At 44.8% G+C, this 19,938-nt stretch overlaps 1 protein-coding gene across 6 annotated transcripts in view; it reads left to right on the top strand.

The window, feature by feature from the left end:
* The window catches only part of ADGRF5 (adhesion G protein-coupled receptor F5), a 98,403-nt gene that overhangs the window by 63,855 nt on the left and 14,610 nt on the right, over positions 1 to 19,938 (top strand). For 3 of the 6 annotated variants that reach the window (XM_047858929.1, XM_047858926.1, XM_047858927.1), the window contains exons 5-14: positions 1,373 to 1,549; positions 1,690 to 1,799; positions 3,049 to 3,107; positions 3,923 to 4,065; positions 7,847 to 8,068; positions 9,018 to 9,221; positions 14,787 to 14,957; positions 16,839 to 16,958; positions 17,112 to 17,321; positions 19,388 to 19,600. In XM_047858929.1, the coding sequence (XP_047714885.1) occupies positions 1,373 to 1,549; positions 1,690 to 1,799; positions 3,049 to 3,107; positions 3,923 to 4,065; positions 7,847 to 8,068; positions 9,018 to 9,221; positions 14,787 to 14,957; positions 16,839 to 16,958; positions 17,112 to 17,321; positions 19,388 to 19,600 (1,629 nt within the window). The remainder of the gene's footprint in view (positions 1 to 1,372; positions 1,550 to 1,689; positions 1,800 to 3,048; positions 3,108 to 3,922; positions 4,066 to 7,846; positions 8,069 to 9,017; positions 9,222 to 14,786; positions 14,958 to 16,838; positions 16,959 to 17,111; positions 17,322 to 19,387; positions 19,601 to 19,938) is intronic. The other 3 variants (XM_047858928.1, XM_047858931.1, XM_047858930.1) reach the window with 3 other exon arrangements.

Raw genomic sequence — 19,938 nt, 5'->3', positions numbered from 1 at the left:
GAGGCAAGAATAAAATTCTTGTCTTTCAAGAATTTTTTGAATTATATTTCAACTAGTTCATCAGCATTAGTCTATGCATTCCAATGTTTATTCCTTTGATTTTGAGAGAGAGAGAGAGAGAATGTGAATGGGAGAGAGAGGCAGAGAGGGAGAGAGAGAGAGTCTTAAGCAGGCTCCACACTCGGTGGAGCCACCCAGGTCACCAACTGAGCCACCAAACACCCCAATCCAATTTTTTATTCTTAATATATGCTAGCTGAACCCGAAATGGCTGCTTCCTAGATCCCTCTGGATGCCTTCCCACCTATGCTGTAGTAAAGGACTGCATCAGTGTCCACAGATTCACTAGAGCTTGGGTGCCTCTCCTATTTCAGGAGCAGTGATCTGATGACTTTCCTTTGGGTAGTCACTCTTAGAATAGACAGCTCCCCATGACATGACTTCGATCGAGTTTTAGAAATAAATTCAAAGCCCACTGTTTTCAGAGCATTTTCCAATGTCCCCAGGGGGATTAGAAAGTATTTGGTTTGTTTATGTGTGACTAGAAATGTAACAGGCACAATTTTATTTATACTCTGTATTTGCTGTTTAACAAATTACACCAAAACTTAGCATCCTAAAACAACAAACATTTATCGTACCATAGAGCTTCTGAGGACTAAGAATTCAGAAGGAGCTTAGCTGGGTGACTCTGGCTCAGGGTCTCTTATGAGGGTGCAGTCAAGCTTCGGGCAGAGTAGCAGTTCTCCGAAGGCTCCACTGCAGCTAGAAAATCCTCTCTGAAGCCCACTCACATGGTTGTTGGCAGGACTCAGCTCCTCACTAGCTGTTGACTGGAGACTTGCTTCTCACCATGTTGGCCTCTCCATGACATGTCCTCATGCAATGGCAGCTGGCTTCCCCCCTGGAGCAAGTGGTGAGAGACAGACATCACCGAAGGAAGCCACAGCGTCTTATATCCTAATCTCACGAGTGATATATCATCACTTCTGCCATATTCTGTTGGTCACACAGACTAAGTCTAGGGCAACATGAGAGTGAGTGACAAAACGGTGTTAATAGTCAGAAACAGGGGTGGTCAGGGGCTGCCTTGGAAGCTGGCTACCATACACTTTGTGCCCAGAAATCTGTCTATCACCTTATTATTGTAGGCATCCGCTGTAACAGTCAGAGCAGTCATCCTTCAGACGGCCATACCTAATAGCATGGTGATGTGTACGGAAATCACAGGAATCTCACGTAGTACTGTTGAACTTCCCAAAGGGCGATGTGGGGTCAAGTTAGAATTTTCTACAGAGTATAAATACTTACAGTCTATGCATGTAAAGGGGGCGAGCACCTTCTCTCTCCTCACTGTTCTGGTTGTTGATAGTCTGCAGACCTACCGGAAATGAAATCTGGTGCTCGTGTGAGACAGGCTATAGGTGGCCTCAAGAAAGGTGTCTCCACAATATCACTTGTCAAGAGCATGATGGCTTCCCTGCAGGGCATCGTTGCAGTTGCCTTAAAGGACTACCTCCCAAGGGACCTTTTTGCCAGCTCCAGGGAGGTAAGTAACTGTTGATTAAGTGTTTGTTTGTTTGTTTGTTTGTTGACTGACCGATATCAACTCAGGCAAATGTTTCTCGGCCCTGTGTGTATTCAAACGCTAACATGAGATTTTGAAATACTGCCCTGTGATTCTTTCAGCAGATGTTACCCTAAGAATGTCAGTCCGACTCAATGTGGGCTTTCAACAAGACCTCAAGAACTCTTCCTCTGCTCTCTATAGGTCCTACAAGACTGACTTGGAAACAGCGGTAGGTTTTGACCCCAAGAACGTCTTAGCCAACAAGTTCTTTGGGCTGGACTGAATCTGTTGCATTCACCAAGGATAAATTCTGTCAGAGTTTATGAATATGGGCATCAAAAATATTCCTAGATATGTGGGATGATGAATTACGGAGTGTTCAAATCCAACAGTGCGCAGGGGATGATTTTACGTCATCTCGACCTATAGGTGGAACTTCCTCCCAGGGTAGAATTGATTCAGAGAAGACTTGGTGTCATCAGCCCACTGAATCCAATTCAGGTCTAGAAGCACCTGGTGGCGCATTTCTATTTGTCTTCCCACACTTCACGGATGAAGCCCTAACGTCTTTTGGGCAGATCAGCCCAAGGCTGGCACCGTGGTTTCAAATCATTCCGCATTAAAGGTCATGAGGCATTCTCACTTAAGACAGATTTCGATTTACTCATATAAAAATAGAGAATATTCCCGGGGTATTAACTGAGTGCCAGACATTACTCTAAGTGATTTACACTGGATTAATTCATCTGAACCTAAAGGCTTTGCTTGAGTGAACTCATTTGCGATAGAGCGTCCCAGTTGGTGTGGTACAAATTATTACAGGGGGGCTGAGATAATGACTTCCCTTAACTCTCTGGGCAGCCAAGCCCCTGCCTCAGGCCAGGAGCAGCCTCAGCTTACCCTTGGAAACCACATGAATGAGGTTTCGTTTTCTGTGGGTGCCATGCTGAAGCGCCGAAGGGCTCTTGAACATCCTATGTGCATATCTGGCATGTGATAGCGCTACACAGCGTGAGAACCTTCCACACACGCTGCTCCCTCAATTATATGCTTTTGAGGGAAGAGAGAGTTGCATATTCATCTTTGGATCCTACCAACCCAGCTTCCTGGCACGGTGCTCTGCACCCACAGTGCTTTGCATGTTGCATCTACTCGTAAATGTGACTTGAATCAAAATGAATTCCCTGGGATGGGTGTTCAGAGAAACCTCCCCATTTTCTCTGCCAGGCATTTCCCTGAGCGAAATTTTTGGCACATTAAATCTGGTGTTTGTTTGCTTCTTGGAGACCCAGGCTGACATAGGTCAAGAGGAATTACTTCTTCAAAGTTCTGTCGGCGTTAGCCTTAACAAAATATACAGGAGAAAGTTTTACCTGGGATGATAAGAAAAAATATGTGCCTTTTACTCTGCTTTCAACCTTTTGACTTATCTCTCACTGGACCTTGATACATGACACTTGTCTTTCTTTGTTTTCCAGTTCTGGAAAGGTTACAGTATTTTACCAGGCTTCAAATTGGTGACTGTGACAGGGTTCAGGTAAGAAGCTGTAATCGGGTCATTCCTGCCCAACGGCAGAGACCACTACGTTAGTGAAGAAGAAACAACCCGTTATAGGGGCATCATCTAGAGCAGTTTGGTAGAGGTGGAGACAATGCAAAGAGGGAGGCAATAACTCGCTCCTCACAGATACACCTGCTTAAATGGAAAATGAGCCCAAGACGTGTGTTTATTCTGTGCCTGCAGGGGTTTTGCAAACAGATAAGGGATAAGTCCACAGACTAGGGAGTTCCAAAATACAAAAGTGAAAGAATGTCATGCATGATGCCTTTATTCAAGAAAAGTTGTCCAGCCAGCCACGGGCACAGAGTTGCACGCTGCTGTGTAAATGGCTCCGCCTGGAGTTGGGCTCCACGGCAGCCCTAAGGAGGTACGCACAGTGTTTCAAAAAGTTGGATGCCAATTTTAACAATGAAGAATGTTCACAGAAACATTCGGGATTCTGCTTCCGTTGACATTCAGCATATCTGGTAACCTCAGGCCAGCATGGCTGTGTGACAACAGTCTCTGCACTGTGGCTGTGACCCTATGACCAACTTGTGTGATTCACTTCACTCATTCCCGTCCAGCCGTTTTGCTCACTTATGTTACCTGTCTGCAGACATTTGAGTGTGCAAGCCTTTGTCTCAGGCTTTCAGCTAGAGCCTGAAACCGGGTTGATTTGAGTGAACCTTTGAAGATAAAAAGTACCCAGGCTGTGCTTGCCATTTTGTTTTCCCATGTAAATAAACCATAAGGATCTAGACTCTTCCAGGTCACTTACTGCCTTACTGAACTGAGTGGTCTCCATCCAGGCCCGGAAGTGTGGTTGTGACATACGAGGTCAAGACTACAACACCATCACCTGAATTGATGCGTAAAGCAAATGATCAAGTAATGCGGAACCTTAATCAGACCTACAAAATGGACTACAATTCCTTTCAAGTAGTTACTAGCAGTAAGTAGGACATCTCCACGTTTTTCCTATACATGGATTCTATTTAGCTATAGCAATGGTATTTATCATTATGCTTAAAACCAGGAAATTACATTACAGTGTCCTCCATGGGGACAGGCTGTCTGGTTCCTGGCACAGAGGCTTCCCGTCTGAGGCACCGTTACAGATCCTGCCAACCAGGCTAATGTCACTGCAGTTGGGAAAGGGGTTGCAGGGGGGAGAGATTTTGCAAGAGGGTCCCAGAGCCATCTGGGTCGATGGAGGGCTTTGTTTTGTTTCGTTTCGTTTTTAGTCAGAAGTCTGGGGGCGCCTGGGTGGCTCAGTCGGTTGGGCGTCCCACTTCAGCTCAGGTCATGATCTCACGGTCTGTGAGTTCCAGCCCCGCGTCAGGCTCTGTGCTGACAGCTCGGAGCCCAGAGCCTGCTTGAGATGCTGTCTCTCCCTCTCTCTCTCTGCCCCTCCCCTACTCATGCTCTGTCTCTCAAAATTAAATAAATGTTAAAAAAAATTAAAAATAAAAAAATAAACACATAATCGGAAGTCCCACATCATCTGGGCGCCTGCGTGGCTCAGTCAGTTAAGCAGCCAACTCTTGATTTAGGCTCAGGTTATGATCTCGTGGTTCATGTGATCAGGACAGAGCCCTGAAAGCATGGAGCCTGCTTGGGATTCTCTCTCTCTCTCTCTCTCTCTCTCTCTCTCTCTCTTTTTCTCTCTCTCTGCTCCTCCCCCACTCTCTCTCTTGCTCTCAAAAAAAAAAAAAAAAAAAGTCCCAAAACATCCAAAAACTAACATTAGAGTGGGGTTGGGACATTCATGAAATGCATTGATATTAAACAATTGCTACTGTTATTTTAGAGAAGTAGTTCTTAAAGTATGCCCCCCCCACCCCCCCCCCACCCCCCCCCCACCCCCCCGCCAAACCAGCAGCATCAGTCAGCATCCCCTGGAACTTGTTAGAAATACAAATTCCTAGGGCCACCGCAACCAATCAGAGCGATCTGTGTTTCCACCAGCCCTTCAAGTGATTCTAATGTGTGGGAAAGTTTGAGAACCTCTGCTTTGGATCCCATAGAGCAGTGGTGAAAATCCTGGGATTTTCAGATGCTTTCCCCCAATTTACAGATGGATACAGAGTTGTGTTCTGGTGTGTTACCAGGTGGGTGGACCTATTGTCACTTGGGAAATAGAAAGGAGAGAGCCAGCTGGGCAGAGATTCGGCAGGCGAGAATTTGGAGGCAGACGTTCTAGATAATTCTGGTACGTGGTTCCAGCATAAAGTCTATGCCTCTTCAGAACCACGCTGCGTCCATTCGGGGAGGACTCTGAAAGGTCAGTTGCGGGCGCCTCTGGGAGACAGGGCACAGGGGTTAGGCCGTCCCCACAACAGATTTACACTGCTCGTCTTTACATTCTCCGGTAGTTTTAGATGCCAGGTCATTTTCAAAAACAAACTGTTAAAAGAGATATGCACAGTGGTAAGAAAGTGCTACAACCGAAGCAAGGAGAAAAGAAAAATAACAATTGGAATAAATAAGGCGGCAACGACACGGGTGGAAACTGGAAAACTGAAGGAAGAGGAGTGAGTGGCCTAAAATTCAGATTCCCATGGAAGGCAGCCAGCCATGCCACCCCTGCCTGACCCCCAACACCACCCCCCCAACGCACACAGGTTTTTGCCTTGAACAAGTCCCTGTATTTATGGTTCTGAGGGCCGAGGACAATATCGGCCTCTCGCAGAGGTAAGCTTTGGTGATGATTACTCTCTCCTCCAAATTTCAGTTGCGTTGAGGTTAGTCAGCCGCTTAAACGAGTTTTACTGGTTAGTGGCTGACTGCCGGTCCAGAAACATGGTGTTGACAATGCAGTTCACAAAGGCACTTTGGAGTTTGTGCCTTATTCTTCCAAAGAGCAATGAAGCCATTGTGAACGGCACTTGACCCTGCTTCTACAGAGGGTTTACATCCAGGGTGATCCTGGGATGTGCACGGACTCAGACCAAGAAACACGAACTTATGTCATGTGCAATTCCACGGGAGAGCTCAGACATCATCCTGCTTTCCATAGTGTTGGTGGGATTTACCTAGAATATAAATATCCAGAAGGTCAAGTGACTGGGTGTTTGTGTTTAACTCATAGTTATATTTGGAGGCAGAGGAGACCAACAGAACCAGAAAGAAAAAGAGCCGACCGAATGAGCATCAGGAACTTATTTTAAACCTTTATGAACTTTGCAGGGCACAGGGCAATGTTCAGAACATTTCCATTTATTTGGTGGTATATTAATCCTCAATATAATTAATGTTTGGTTAATTAGCAGGGTCACTTAACCAGAATGCTCCTTTAATCACTGCCGATAGATTTATGGTCAATTCCACATAACCACATTCTAATGGCAGTCTTACTAATCATTATTATTGGCGACAATGATAATGAAGAGAGACATTGTTATTGTGTCTTTCCTGCGTTAAGCCCAGAGGGTTACACATATTTTGTCTTCATATATCCTGTGAGATAGGTACTATTATCTCCATTTTAATAGGTGAGGAAATGGAAGCTGAGAGAGGGTAAAGAATGTGCTCAAGAACACATAGTAAGTAACATAAGTTTGTATGACTTCAGAATCTGTCAACTACATTAAATATTCACAGAAGGCCTGGCTTCTTAACAGTTAAATGTGATATTTTAAAATCTTATTTAATTCAGGAGCCTAAAAAAAGAGATAAGAAATATTTAGATACCTTGATATTTTGACTGGAACATCATAGCTCCCCAAATTAATTTTACGGTGTTTTGGTCCCATGTTTACAATATGGAAAGGGTCTGGCCTGAGCCTGACGCCCGTGTAAAAGAGGCCTCATACAGCTTCTTAATCCAGCCCCTCTGATTCCCTCAACACGTGGAATTCATGAAGGACATAGAATAAGAAACACGGCTTACAAGGCATAAACTGCATGTTGTGTGAGCAAAGGACAGCCATAAAACACACGCACAAAAATAGTAAATGTTGTGTTTTATTTCTACCCGTAAAATGACTTCATGCCATCGTTCTCCAGAATTTTACTGTGAAAACAGTAATAGGTACCATTCCCCCAGATCACCTCCCATGATAGCTTTTGCTGCTACTGTTTCCCAGACAAGGGAGCTGCGGCTCAGAGAGGCTTAGTAAATTCCCTAGGGCCACACAGCTATGTGTGGCACAGAACCAAAATTCAAATCTGGACCTGTATGTCTAACAAGCTTTCCTTCTTAGGGGCCTGTGGGTATTGAGTCTTTAAAAAAAAAAAAATCTTAACAGACTATTGCAAGAAATTATTTTTTCCCTGTTTATAATTCATCAAAGACATAGGGCAGAGCATTCAGTGGTGTGGGGTATTTGTTATCAGCAGGAAGCTGTTGATATTATTGCGTCAGTAGCAAAGAAGCTCGATGTTTAAATTAGCTGGGGTGGCTTTTTTAGCAGCAAACGAGCAATTTTCCACCAGACTCTTTGAAATATTGAAAAGAGCTTTGAAATTCCCGTTACTACCATTGAGGGTTCTTACTAGCATTTCCATTACTACCATTGTGCAAAGATTCCAAACTGGAAGCCGTGTCCCCGGTATCTGGCAGCTGGTAAGCCTCTGGGCCTCAGACACCAGCTATCCGGGCATGGAATGAGGAGGATGTGTTGCCTCATTCCAGACAGCACCACGGACCCATGTGGTGGGGGCGTCCGGTGGGTAGCGTGAATTACATTCATTGGCCTTGGCATCTTACTACCTTTTCTTTGGGTTTCCAGATGAAACTAAGTTCACCATCGTGCCAGAAATCATTTTTGAAGGGGACACGGTCACTCTGATGTGTGAAACTGAAGTTTTGTCCTCGAACGTGTCCTGGCACCATGTCGAAAGGCACTCCGACCTCCAGAACAACAGCAGATTCTCGGTTTACACCTTCGTGCTCAACAACATGACCTCGATATCGCGCCTCACTATTTACAACATCACTCAGGGGGATGCAGGTGGGATTTCATCCAATAACTGGTGCAGGGAAAGGAACAAAAAACTCATAAAGAAACAAGCCGTGGAATGTGTATATGGTGTTTTCCTCTCTGGAAAGAAGTCACCAGGCTCAACTTTTCAAAATTGAAAATGAATCCCATGGCACATGCGTAAGCGAATATAGATAGCATTGGAGACAAAAACCGGTTTCCACATTTACCAAGGGCTTATGAGTTAGAAAGTGAGAGGAAAAGCTGACTTTTGTTTTTAATTTTCAAAAACTTTTAAAGAGCTTTGTTGAGACATACAATAAGCTGTACATACTCAAAACTTGTACAGTTTAACAGTTTAACAAGTTTTGACATATGTATAGACCTGTGAAACTACCACCCTCGTCAGGACCATCGTCCTCCATCACCCCCTGCCCAGTTTTCTTGCATTCTGTTGTAATCTCTCCGTCCCCCAAAACAACAGAAGCAGAAGTCTGAAACCTGACATTCTAGAATTTAATAACCCCGTTGGAACCCAGATGTGAATGGGGCAGTGGGGGCGGGCACCTCTTTTTCTCTGACTGAGAAGTTGGGTTGCAGACCCACGGGTCCTGTTCATCTTTATTGATTCTGATTTTGCCGCAGAGTTAAATAGAACGCCCAAATCATCCACAGTCTTCTAACTCTCCTTGCTACCTCTTCCATCCCCACACATTTTTTTTCTTACCAGCAAAGACTGAGATTTCTGCTCCTTCCTTAGAACATCTCTCTACTCATTTAACTTGCGGCATCAGAAATGATCTGCATTGACTTTCTGCACTTCCTGAATGTGTCTTCAGGGTTGTTTAGAGCAAGCCTTGGATGCTTTTGCAAACGATGTTTGGCGAAATACTGTCATGACACAAGAGACGAGGCTATCATTCTTCTAAGGAAATACATATACATGGCCATAAAAAATGCATTTGTATATTCTATGCAGGTGAATATATTTGCAAGCTGACATTAGATATTTTTGAATATGAGTCCAGAAAGAAAATGGATGTTACACCCATCCGAATTTTGGCAACTGAAGAGATGAAGGTGACGTGTGATAACAATCCTGTATCTTTGAACTGCTGCAGCGAGATTAACGTTAATTGGAGCACGGTAGAATGGAAGCAGCAGGGGAAAATAAACATTCCAGGTAAGGATGTTAGATGCCCTTGTGCATATACATTTTTGCCTCTTGGCCAAGTAAAAATGGGAGAGGCACTGGGTAGAAGAGGAAATGTCAGACGGCTGTTTTTTCCCAAACTTCACACTGTGAAAAAGTACTAGGCTTGATGCCAGCTCCAGCTTCGCTATTCTAGAACGTTCCAAAAATATATGCATATAACTGTCATGCTTGGGTTGTAGACAAGATCCTGGCAGAGAAGACCTGATGACTTTGGACCATAGTATCTCCCACTTGTACAAAAGTTTGCCCCACCTTTTTCTCCTCTTCATCTTCAGCAAAGACCTAAGGATGAGGTCACTGGCTTTGCTTTGGAGCCTGACTTGGAATTTCTCTTTTCTGTGTCTCTTCTCCTGGTGTCTGTCCTTCTCATGCCTCCACCTCTGTATTCAGATCCTTCAGTATTACCTAATTCTCTCTCTCTCTCTCTCTTTTTAAAATCTCTCTGTGTAGACCTGTGTGTCTCTCAATTGTTCCACGTCAATTTCTGATCCCCTACACAGACCCTGTTTTGTATAACACTTTATGATTAACCAGTTTTGAAAATCTGTTATCACTTTTAATCGTATTTAACCTTGATCACACACTTGACGCTGGCTTTTTTTGCCTCCACTTTGCAAATAAGGAAATTGAGGTCTACAATGACTTATTCAAGTTTGTCACAATAGGAAAGAAAGAAAGAAAGAAAGAAAGAAAGAAAGAAAGAAAAGAAAGAAAAGGAAGAAAGAAAGAAAAAGGAAAGAAAGAAAAGAAAGAAAGAAAAGAAAGAAAGAAAAAAGAAAGAAAGAAAGAAAGAAAAGGAAGAAAGAAAGAAAGAAAGAAAGAAAGAAAAAGGAAAGAAAGAAAGAAAGAAAGAAGAAAGAAGGAAGGAAGGAAAGAAAGAGAAAGAAAGAAAGAAAGAAAGAAAGAAGGAAAAGATTCACCTCAGGTCTGATTTCACAAGACCAGTGTTTACCTTGGCAAAACTATTTTTCCCATGCCTGATGAGCCAGTGCTGGAGTCGGCACTGATCTGGCAGAGTTTGTTCTGAAGCAGAAGATTGCTTTTTGTCTAGAAACTTCATGTAACAAGATCCAGTCCTTCCCTTAAGAAATGACAGTTTTATGTGTTCCTTTTTAAACTAAAAAAAATCATTAAAGTAAAATGTGGTTTTACCCATCAGCGTGGCAAGGCTCTATTTTACAAAGCCTTTGCTACCAGACGATATTAAGTTATAAAAAAAAAAAGACAAAACGATGATGAATTTCCATGCACCTTTTCCTGAGCACATCTATTTGCAAAGCACATTTCACCTGCCCCATTTGTATTTCACTTTAAATACTCCCAAGAATGGGAAAGGCATCTGGTAACTGCTGAAAATGTTGACACATGATACGTTTAGTCACTTCCTTGATTTTTCAGGAAGAGGAGGTGTAGGCAGGCACCCTGGAGGAATTGCCAGATGGGAGAAAGACCTTGCAAAGTTCCCTTGGTACTGACTTTCAACTCTGAGAGGTGAAAAACCTTGCCCTCTGGCAGAGGAACCAGGAAGCCTGTAGTACAGATGCACAGGGACCTCTCTGTGGCCGCCACTGCTTCAGACATTCCTAATACCCAGTGCCGGTCCAACTGCAGAACAATGGCTTTCCTGCCACGGGGCTGGCCACCTGGGGACCTGTACCGTCTGTTCTCTGATGAACTTAGCCTCTGCCTTCAGCACCTTGCCTTCCTCCCCGTGCCCCGCTCCTGAAGTTCTCTCTCTCTCTCTCTCTCTCTCCAAATTCCACGAGGTCGTCAGCACCCATCTGTCAAGGTCAGTAGGAAACAGTCAAGCAAAATAATTCACTGGAACGTAGGTGGGACTGAAAGTACTGCCTCACGTCAGAAACAGGTGCATTCCATTTTCAAAACCCAAGGGATAAGACAGCAAGACAGTGATCAGCCTGATAGAATTTCTAGTGTTAAGAAGGTGGTCTTCATACAACGCGGAGGGCTTTTTGGAGCTTTTCAACTCATCAGGCAGCAACTGATGATATAAATGGTAACGGTACAGAGGTAAGAGCATCAATACTGCTCCTGCCGCTGGTAATAGTAAAGGTACTCACAGTTATTGTTATTAGTGCAGCGTCTAGTCGGCCTGTATGGCCTACATGGAAACGGATTGACAGGCTGGGGGAAGTGACGAGCAACAGACTTGGTAGCCTCCCTGTGGCTCTTATGTGGTGTGATGATAAAAAATAATGGAGCCATGGGGCGCGTGGGTGGCTCAGTCGGTTGAGCGTCCAACCTCGGCTCATTCATGATCTCGCCGCTTGTGAGTTCGAGCCCCGCGTCGGACTCTGTGCTGACAGCTCGGAGCCTGGAGCCCCCCTTCCGATTCTGTGTCTTCCTCTGTCTCTGCCCCTCCCCTGCTCGCACTCTGTCTCTCCGTCTCGCAAAAATAAATGAACATTAAAAAAAAAATGGGAGCCTTAATTCCCTCCTGGCTCACAAGTTACAGCTGTTCCCAAGTGAGTTCATAAACTTCTTCGTGGCCCTGCCTACCACATCCAGTGGCCCATCACCATATGGAGTATTCAGAAAAAAACTGAATCTTTATTTATTTTTTTTTAAATTTTTTTTTAACGTTTTTATTTATTTTTGGGACAGAGAGAGACAGAGCATGAACGGGGTAGGGGCACAGAGAGAGGGAGACACAGAATCGGAAACAGGCTCCAGGCTCCGAGCCATCAGCCCAGAGCCCGACGCGGGGCTCGAACTCACAGACCGCGAGATCGTGACCTGGCTGAAGTCGGACGCTCAACCGACTGCGCCACACAGGCGCCCCAAAAAACTGAATCTTTATAAGAGGGTGCCAGCTCCCTCTTGGCTGACAGACATTGGATGACGTTAGAGGGAACAGCTTTAAACTCCACAGTCCCCTTTGTTGTGTCTTTTCTTCTGATTTCTCTGCTGAGATGTTTAAGCATGTATTATTCTGTGCGCTTGTGTGCTGCCCCAAATGGATTTTATTTGGGGTTGTGTGTTTTGTTTGTGTTGTTTTGTTTTCGCACCCAAACAGGGCATCAGTGAGAGAGAAAGAAGGGAGACTGGTTGTTTTTCTTTACTGAGTAGAAATCAGTCTTGTGGCTTTGGCGTCCCTTCATGACGTGCCACTGGAGGTAGGCTGGCTTCAGGGTCTGAGGCAAGACCTATGTAGAGAAGCAGCTGGAAGTAGCAGATAGCATCATGGGTGGCTGTGTTCTCCGTTCCTCTGCACGTGGGGTCACCCCAGGTGTCTATGAAAAAGACCAGCTGTCAGGGCTCTACCCTAGAGCAATCGTGTCAGGATCTCTGGGTTTGGGATCCAGGCAGTGGCATATTTTCTTGAATTTTGCAGGAACTTTTGTTGGGCATAGGGGAGTGAGGACCGTGTCTTTAGCCTAGTTCCTCATTTTGCACACGGGAAACGGAGGCTTTCTGTGTGCTGCCCCGTGTCTCCCCAAGAGTAGCAAGGGATGCCCCATCTCAGCAACTACTCTTTCTCCCCCTCTGTGTTTCTCTATGTGTTCCTACAGATGCCATAGACAAATCCGATTTTATTTTATTTTTTATTTTTTTCATGTTTTTTAAATTTATTTTTGAGACAGAGAGAGACAGAGCGTGAGCAGGAGAGGGGCAGAGAGAGAGAGGGAGACACAGAGTCCAAAGCAGGCTCCGGGCTCCGAGCTGTCCGCACAGAGCCCGACGTGGGGCTCGAACTCACAAACCGTGAGATCACGACCTGAGCCGAAGTCGGACGCTTAACCGACTGAGCCCCTCAAATCCGATTTTCAATAGTGATTCCTCTGCTTGTGGGAACGCCCACAGAATTGAGTACAAGAAAAAGGGAGAACTTGAGCCAAGTCGTCTGTCCTGAAAAAATCCTCCTTATGACCCGTGCTCTCCAGGACGATTATAACCTACTCCCAGAAAGCTGCAATCCCGTCTCTGCCGCGTGCCCTCTTCCTGACGCCGGGCAAGTCGGGTCACCTCACTGATCACACTTTCAACTGTTAAATAGTGATGACGCTACCCATTTTTACAAAACCTTGTGGATGTTTGGAGTATGTAAGACAGTTCTGAAATGTTTCAGAGGAATAAGCCAGAAGATGTTTACAAGTGAGTGGGAGTAGAATGTGAGGAAATGCTTTTAAGACCTTTAATTCTAGGAGCTGCCAAGGCAAGAGAAGAAACAGAAAATGTGCAGGTTTTGTCCAGGAGAAGAAAGGTCAGCTCTTAACTGAACATGTTGAGTTGGAGGTACCTAAGAGGTGAAATCAATGCTTGGGAATCTGTTTCTAGAATTTCCAACAAGAGTGTTTCTCTTACAGAGTTGGGAGCCATCCACATATAGAATCTAAAATAGGAATCGTGGGCTTGCATAGATCTGATGGCTGATGTGAAAGAACAGGAGGGAAAATTCAAGTCACAAGGGAGGGGGAAAAAGATAAAGGATAGAATGAGGTCCTGGGAGAGTTGGGAGAAGTGGGTTTTCAAGGGCCAAGTGGAGAGGTGAGCCTTAGAGCTGACGCTTGTGCCTCTGAGCTTGGAGCCCATCCAATCAAGTGGGGGAAGATGGAGATCAGTTTGGAGTTCGGAACATTTGGGGGACTGGGGATGAAAGCTGGTTATGTATTAATCAGAGTATTTCGAACATCAGTGGTCATCCAACCAAGGCTGGAAAAGATGCATTTATGCTGGAGCTTATCAGAAAGCTTATCGTTTTCCTTGGTTGTTGGAAGATTGGACAGTATTTGAAGACGCCTGATGAGGAGGTGGTGGTAGGCAGGGTTGGATGGAAGGAGGGAGGGAGTTAGAGAGTCGTTAACAGGAAGTAAAGATGGCGGGGATGGCAACTTGGGAACGGAAAGGAAAATGTGAAAGAGGAGGTATTTTTTTTAATGCTTATTTATGTTTGAGAGAGAGAGAGAGAGAGAGTGTGCAAACCAGGGAGGGACAGAGAGAGGAGACACGGAATCCGAAGCAGGTTCCGACCTGTCAGCTGGACACAGGGCTCGAACCCACAAACCATGAGTTCGTGACCTGAGCTGAAGTCAGACGCTTAACCAACTGAGCCACCCAGGTGCCTCAGGCAGAGGAGGTATTTTGAAGGGGAAACAGCTGGTAACCTGAGAAAGCATGAAGTCGCAACTTCCACGGAAACATACAGACTCGTAAGAGGGTACACGTCATGATGAAACATTTCTCCAATGAGACAAATATCACAGGCTCCAGGCTTCTTTCTCCTTTCAATGATAATAGTCTAAATAATCTGACATCTTTTTTCCTTGCCGTTGAAATCATATCCAAACACCTTGCTTCTCTCTCTCTGCCCAGAGCAGTCTAGTGACTTTCTCAACACTACCCTGCTTGTAAGTGGTCACCACCGTAACAATCCTCCTTCTCCAAAAAGAAGAAAGCTGACTTAAATAATAACTCCTCGGCACTGATTTGGCCTCTTTGCTCCTAAATCAAATAGTCACCCAGCGATGGTAGCAAAACAAACAAACAAACAAAATGCTTGTGTCGCTGCAGGAAACCCTGAAACAGACACAGATTCTGGCTGCAGCAGATACACCCTCAAGGCCGACGGGAGACAGTGTCCAAGCAGCCTGGGTGGCGTGAGGGTCACCTATGTGTGTGAGTTCATCAGCGAGCACGGAGCCAGAGGCAGTAAGAGCATAGAAGTGACGTTCACCTCTGTGGGTAAGGACTCCTTCACTGGGATCTTTGGCTTTGCCCCTCAAGCCAAGGGCCATGAATCCCAGGGGAATATCTCGAGGAGCAATCAAGCAGGGCCTCCCCTGGTAGTGGGGGTGTGTTGGGGTAAATCACTAACGGGAGACAGAAGAGGATTTCCCTGTCTACCATTTAAATGCAGATGAAGTCATGTTTTCACTCTTACTTGAAACTTGCGAAACTTAACAAAGACCATGGGGGAAGGGAAGGGAAGGGGAAAAAACAGTTTCAAACAGAGAGGGAGGGAGGCAAACCATAAGAGATTCTTAAATACAGAGAACAAACTGAGGGTTGATGGGGGGCGGGTATGGGGAGAAGGGAAAATGGGTGATGCGCGTTGGAGAGGGCACCTTGTTGGGATGAGCACTGGGTGTCATATGTAAGCGATGAGTCATGGGAATCTCCTCCCGAAACCAAGAGCACACTGTATACACCGTATGTTAGCTAACTTGACAATAAGTTATATTTAAAAAAAATAAAAACTAAATTCAGATGGAGTCTTTAAAAGAAAGGAGGATGGGGCTGTGAAGACATGGCTGCAGGGAAGGCCAAGGCCTGCATCGTGCTGATAAAGCAGAAAGTGAACTGGGAAATACAGTTTCAGGCTTGGATTAGTTCTGTTTAATCCCTGAATTTCTAATGAGGGTAGCGCCCCTAATTTTCCCCTTTCCCCCCATAATCCTATCCTCCCTCCCTTCCAGTAGCCTGGCTCACTGCCTACCACCCTTCACCTGCTCTGGCATCCTTCTCTCCCACTCCACCTGTTCTAGAGAGGATGCTGCAGAAAGCTTTAAAAATCTGATACTTTGTGGTTATTTTACAGTTGTCGTGAGTCGTTTTTAGCCTTTTGACTGAGTTAGGCCTCTTAAAAGTGTCATTTCTTCTCCCCGTACAATAAAACATGATAACTTCACCCCTATCTGCAAAAAAAAGGGGTGGTCAAACTTGTTTTTCCACCCATCTCACAAAAACAAAAAAAACCACACACACAAAAAAACCCTGAAAAACTACTTAGGTCAATCATCAGACCCCTTTGAACAATTTGGACAAAGGTTCATATGAACAATACTTATTAGTCTCATTCACATTTTCTGCTCTTATGACTTAGCATTTTTACAAAGATCAAGACTATGTTTATCTGAAAACATTACTGCCATGGATGAGTTCGGGGGTCTTTTGAGCAATGATTTGCAATTGTCTATAGTGGGTGCAGTTATACACTTCCAGTTCTGACTCTGAGTTGTATTGATTATGTGGGGTTCAGGCTGTCTTAGAAACGTATTTAGACTTCACGGAAAACCACTGGTCCGGTAGTTTGGAGCTCACCTGAGAATCAAGAGGAACAGATTCATGGTTCCGTGGATCCATGGTTCCTACCTTTCCACTCTCAGAAACCGCCAGACTGTAGAAAGGCATCTCTACCCGAGATCCCTACAGCCAATGAGGGCAGGGGGAGGGACACAGCAATCCATGCTTATGGAACTGAGGGACTATATCTGAACGTTGGGATCCCAGCTTCTAAAGGGCACAATGGGGAGCCCTGATTTCTTTTGATTGTGACCAAGAGTAAAATTTTACACCGATTGAAAAAGCAAGCTGGCATCAGTGGGCTCAAGGCATGAAACTGTTCGCTTATAGAAGATCAAAGTGAATGGCATTTTGAAATGTCAATGACACGCTCAAAGAGGAATGGAAAGAGAGAAGCAGGGGCAAACACAGTGGAATGTTCATGTAAGCTCTTACATTTGTTAAGGGTCCGGTTAACGTTTTTGTTGAAGAATTCCTCATGAACACACGGGTTAAGTCAACACCCCTAAGTTTGCAACCTTTTGCCCTGCTGATCATCAGGAAATAATTCCAGCCACAATGGGAAAGTGCACGAGCTCCTAAGGCATGTGATGGAAATGAGTACAGTTCAGAGCACCACCGGGAACAGCCTAGAAACCAGTAAAGCCCAGGAACAGCAAGGTACCAGTCCCGCATTGACACAAGTAGAGTGAGGACGGCCCACACTTTCTGTCTCTGTCTGAAATTTCACTCGCGTGTCAATGTCACCAGCAAGACTAAACATTGTGCCTGTTGTTGGTTTTTCTTTTGTCTGTTTTGTTTGCATTCTTTCAGCCAACCTAACAATAACCCGGGACCCAATTTCTGTTTCTGAGGGGCAAAACTTTTCCATAAAGTGCATCAGCGATGTGAGTAACTATGATGAGGTATACTGGAACACTTCTGCTGGAATTAAAATATACCCAAAGTTTTACACCACGAAGAGGTATGCTGATGGAGCAGAGTCAGTACTCACAGTGAACACCGTGACCCGGGAGTGGAATGGTGAGTGAAAGACCCCGGACCCCACTCTGCTGCCGGGACCCCCGGAAACACCCTATGAGAGGCCCCTGGAGGGCCTATGTCATCACATTTCATGCAAGAGCCCTTTAGGGGAAGATGTCACTATCTCCATTTTACAGATGTGGAAACTGAGGCTCAGAGAGATTAACAAATACACCTAGGCTTCTACATCTTAAGTTGCAGAGACAGGATTGGAACTCGTCTCCAATTCAAGAGCCTGTGCTCTTGCCATGAAGTTAAGAGGACTGCTTTTAAAAGTAGTTTCACCAGACTTTTAGAGTTTTTCACCCAATCGTGATGTAAAAAAAAAAAAATCTAGGTAAAGGATTTATATGCCTGGTTCCAAAGAAGGGAGCGTTTTTATTTCCTATTTATTGCTACACATTATTCATGTTGGAAAGAAATGCAAATATTTGGAGGGGAAAAAAGAGAATTTGATAGAATGGTTGTAATAATAGCTGACATTTAATGAGTCCTTAGTATGTGATAGGCACAGTGCTAAGTATTTAAGTGGGTTAGTTCAATTAAAACAATAAACCTAGAGGATAGTGGTATTAGTGTCCCCACTTTAAAGATGAAGGAACTGAGGCCCAGTGAGTATAAGTAAAATACCCAAGGTTATACCTTTGATAAATGGCAGATCCAGGGTGAAACTGAGACTGACTGGCTCCAGTGGCCAACTCTTGATTGACCGCTCTACTCTGAAGCCTTTCCTTAACCATAAAGTTAATCAGTCCAGGTCCTCCAAGTCCCAGGTCATCTCTATTTGTCCATATAAGGCCTGGGCAACATCGTAGAAAGAGCTAGTCATTGTTTGGCTGGCCTTGGTAGAATGCAGTCAGGAAATGGGAGTATTTTTCTCTCACGCTGGACTTACATCTACTCTGTCCAAATGCTCGTTCTTACTGAGAAGCCGTAACTGAGAAGAAGCTATAGCTTTTCCAGTCACATAAACTATTTAGCAGTCCTATACTCAGGTACTAAAAAAAAAAAAAAATCTATTGTCCTCTGAACTGACTACACTTTTATTTTATGTTGAATTTAAGCTTCCCTTCCTCCCAACAGAAATTGAAAGGGGTTTGTTCTCGGTCTTTGTTCTAGCTGTTTTTCCTCTGGCTAGTTGCTGCTCTGGCCACCCCAGAGTTGGGGAAAAGAGAATCAAAGGGTCTTAAAGAAAGACCCTTTCTTTAAGGGTCTTTCTTAAAGAAAGTAAAGAAAATCAAAGGGTCTTACTGAACTATAGGTGCTGTTATAATCTTCCTGCACTGTCCTCATGGCACCTGTTCAGGTGGTGGTTCATCCTCTGATGGGCTCTGCCATAAAGTCCACTGGGAAAAGATCCTCTCCAGAAGCTCAACCCAAGTACTGTGCACAGTCTATTCTGCCTCACCAAGCACAGGGTCACAGGCTACTCCTGCTGTAGCCTTCCTTCTGTACTCTGGCAAAGCCAGCCAGCCTCTCATCGTTAGACTTTTCTAGATAGGAGTCAGGCATCATACATCTAACTCCAGAGCCTACAGATGAAGCTCTCTCAAGAATTTTAGCCTACCCCTGCCCCTCCCACACTCTTTAGTGGCGTCATGGTGCCCTGGAACCTGAGGAAACCACTCACTCAGAGATGGGGAGAGGAGACATCACAACACCTCAGTGCTCCATCTGGCTGACGACTCCCCTCAAAGAACACCCCATCTCAGCACACACCAAAACTCCCATCTTTCCCCCTGGGTTAATAAAAGAACTTTGGGAGTAGGTATTGGGAAAGAACCTGGCTTCAAATGCAATTCCACAGCCAACAGGCTGTATAACTTTGGATAAGCCACTTAATTTTATTTGGAGTTTTATGTAAGCTATTGGTTGGTCCTTCAAATACATAGAGAACCCAGGAGGAGAGGTGATCAAACATTCCCTTGTCCAATATCCAGAGGAAGGTATGATGTGCCCTTGCCCGTGCTTGACAGGGAAATTTAATCCTCTTCTTAACCTTCCCAGCAAACGCTATTTTGGAGCAGTGACTACACTCCATCTCATTTTTGTTTCCTTCTACTCAGGAACCTATCATTGCATATTTAGATATAAGAATTCATACAGTGTCGCTACAAAAGATGTGACTGTTTACCCGCTGCCTCTGGAGCCAAACATCATGGTTGATCCCTTGGAAGCTACAATTCCGTGTAATGGTTCCCATCACTTCAAGTGTTGCATTGAGGAGAATGAAGACTACAAAGTCACTTTCCAAATGGACTCCCTATCCTTTCTTGCAGGTAAGACAGTAATTGCTGCATTGTGAGGCATACCTCCTTCATGTGGAGTCTAAACATCTCATCTTAAAAGAGAGGTAAAGAGATATGAAGACTGCATCAGAGACAGAACGTAACAGAGAGAACCCCGCAAAACTTTAATACCTTCTGTTTTGTTGTGTGACCCATGGCTTGTTGGTTTGTGGCAAAATCTGGAGGGTCTGTGAGGGTGAAGGAAGCCCATTGGTTTTACTGGGAGCTGTCGAGGACAGTGCTAGAATACTTTCACAGGCCTTCTACTTCCTCAGTACATCAGACTAGAAATTCTGGTAGTCCCTCCCCCCACGCTATGAATCAGCATG

This window comes from Prionailurus viverrinus, chromosome B2 (genome assembly GCF_022837055.1).
Source record: "Prionailurus viverrinus isolate Anna chromosome B2, UM_Priviv_1.0, whole genome shotgun sequence".
Lineage (NCBI taxonomy): Eukaryota > Metazoa > Chordata > Mammalia > Carnivora > Felidae > Prionailurus > Prionailurus viverrinus.
Note: the sequence above shows the minus strand (reverse complement) of the source record. Positions and strands in the feature narration are given on the sequence as shown.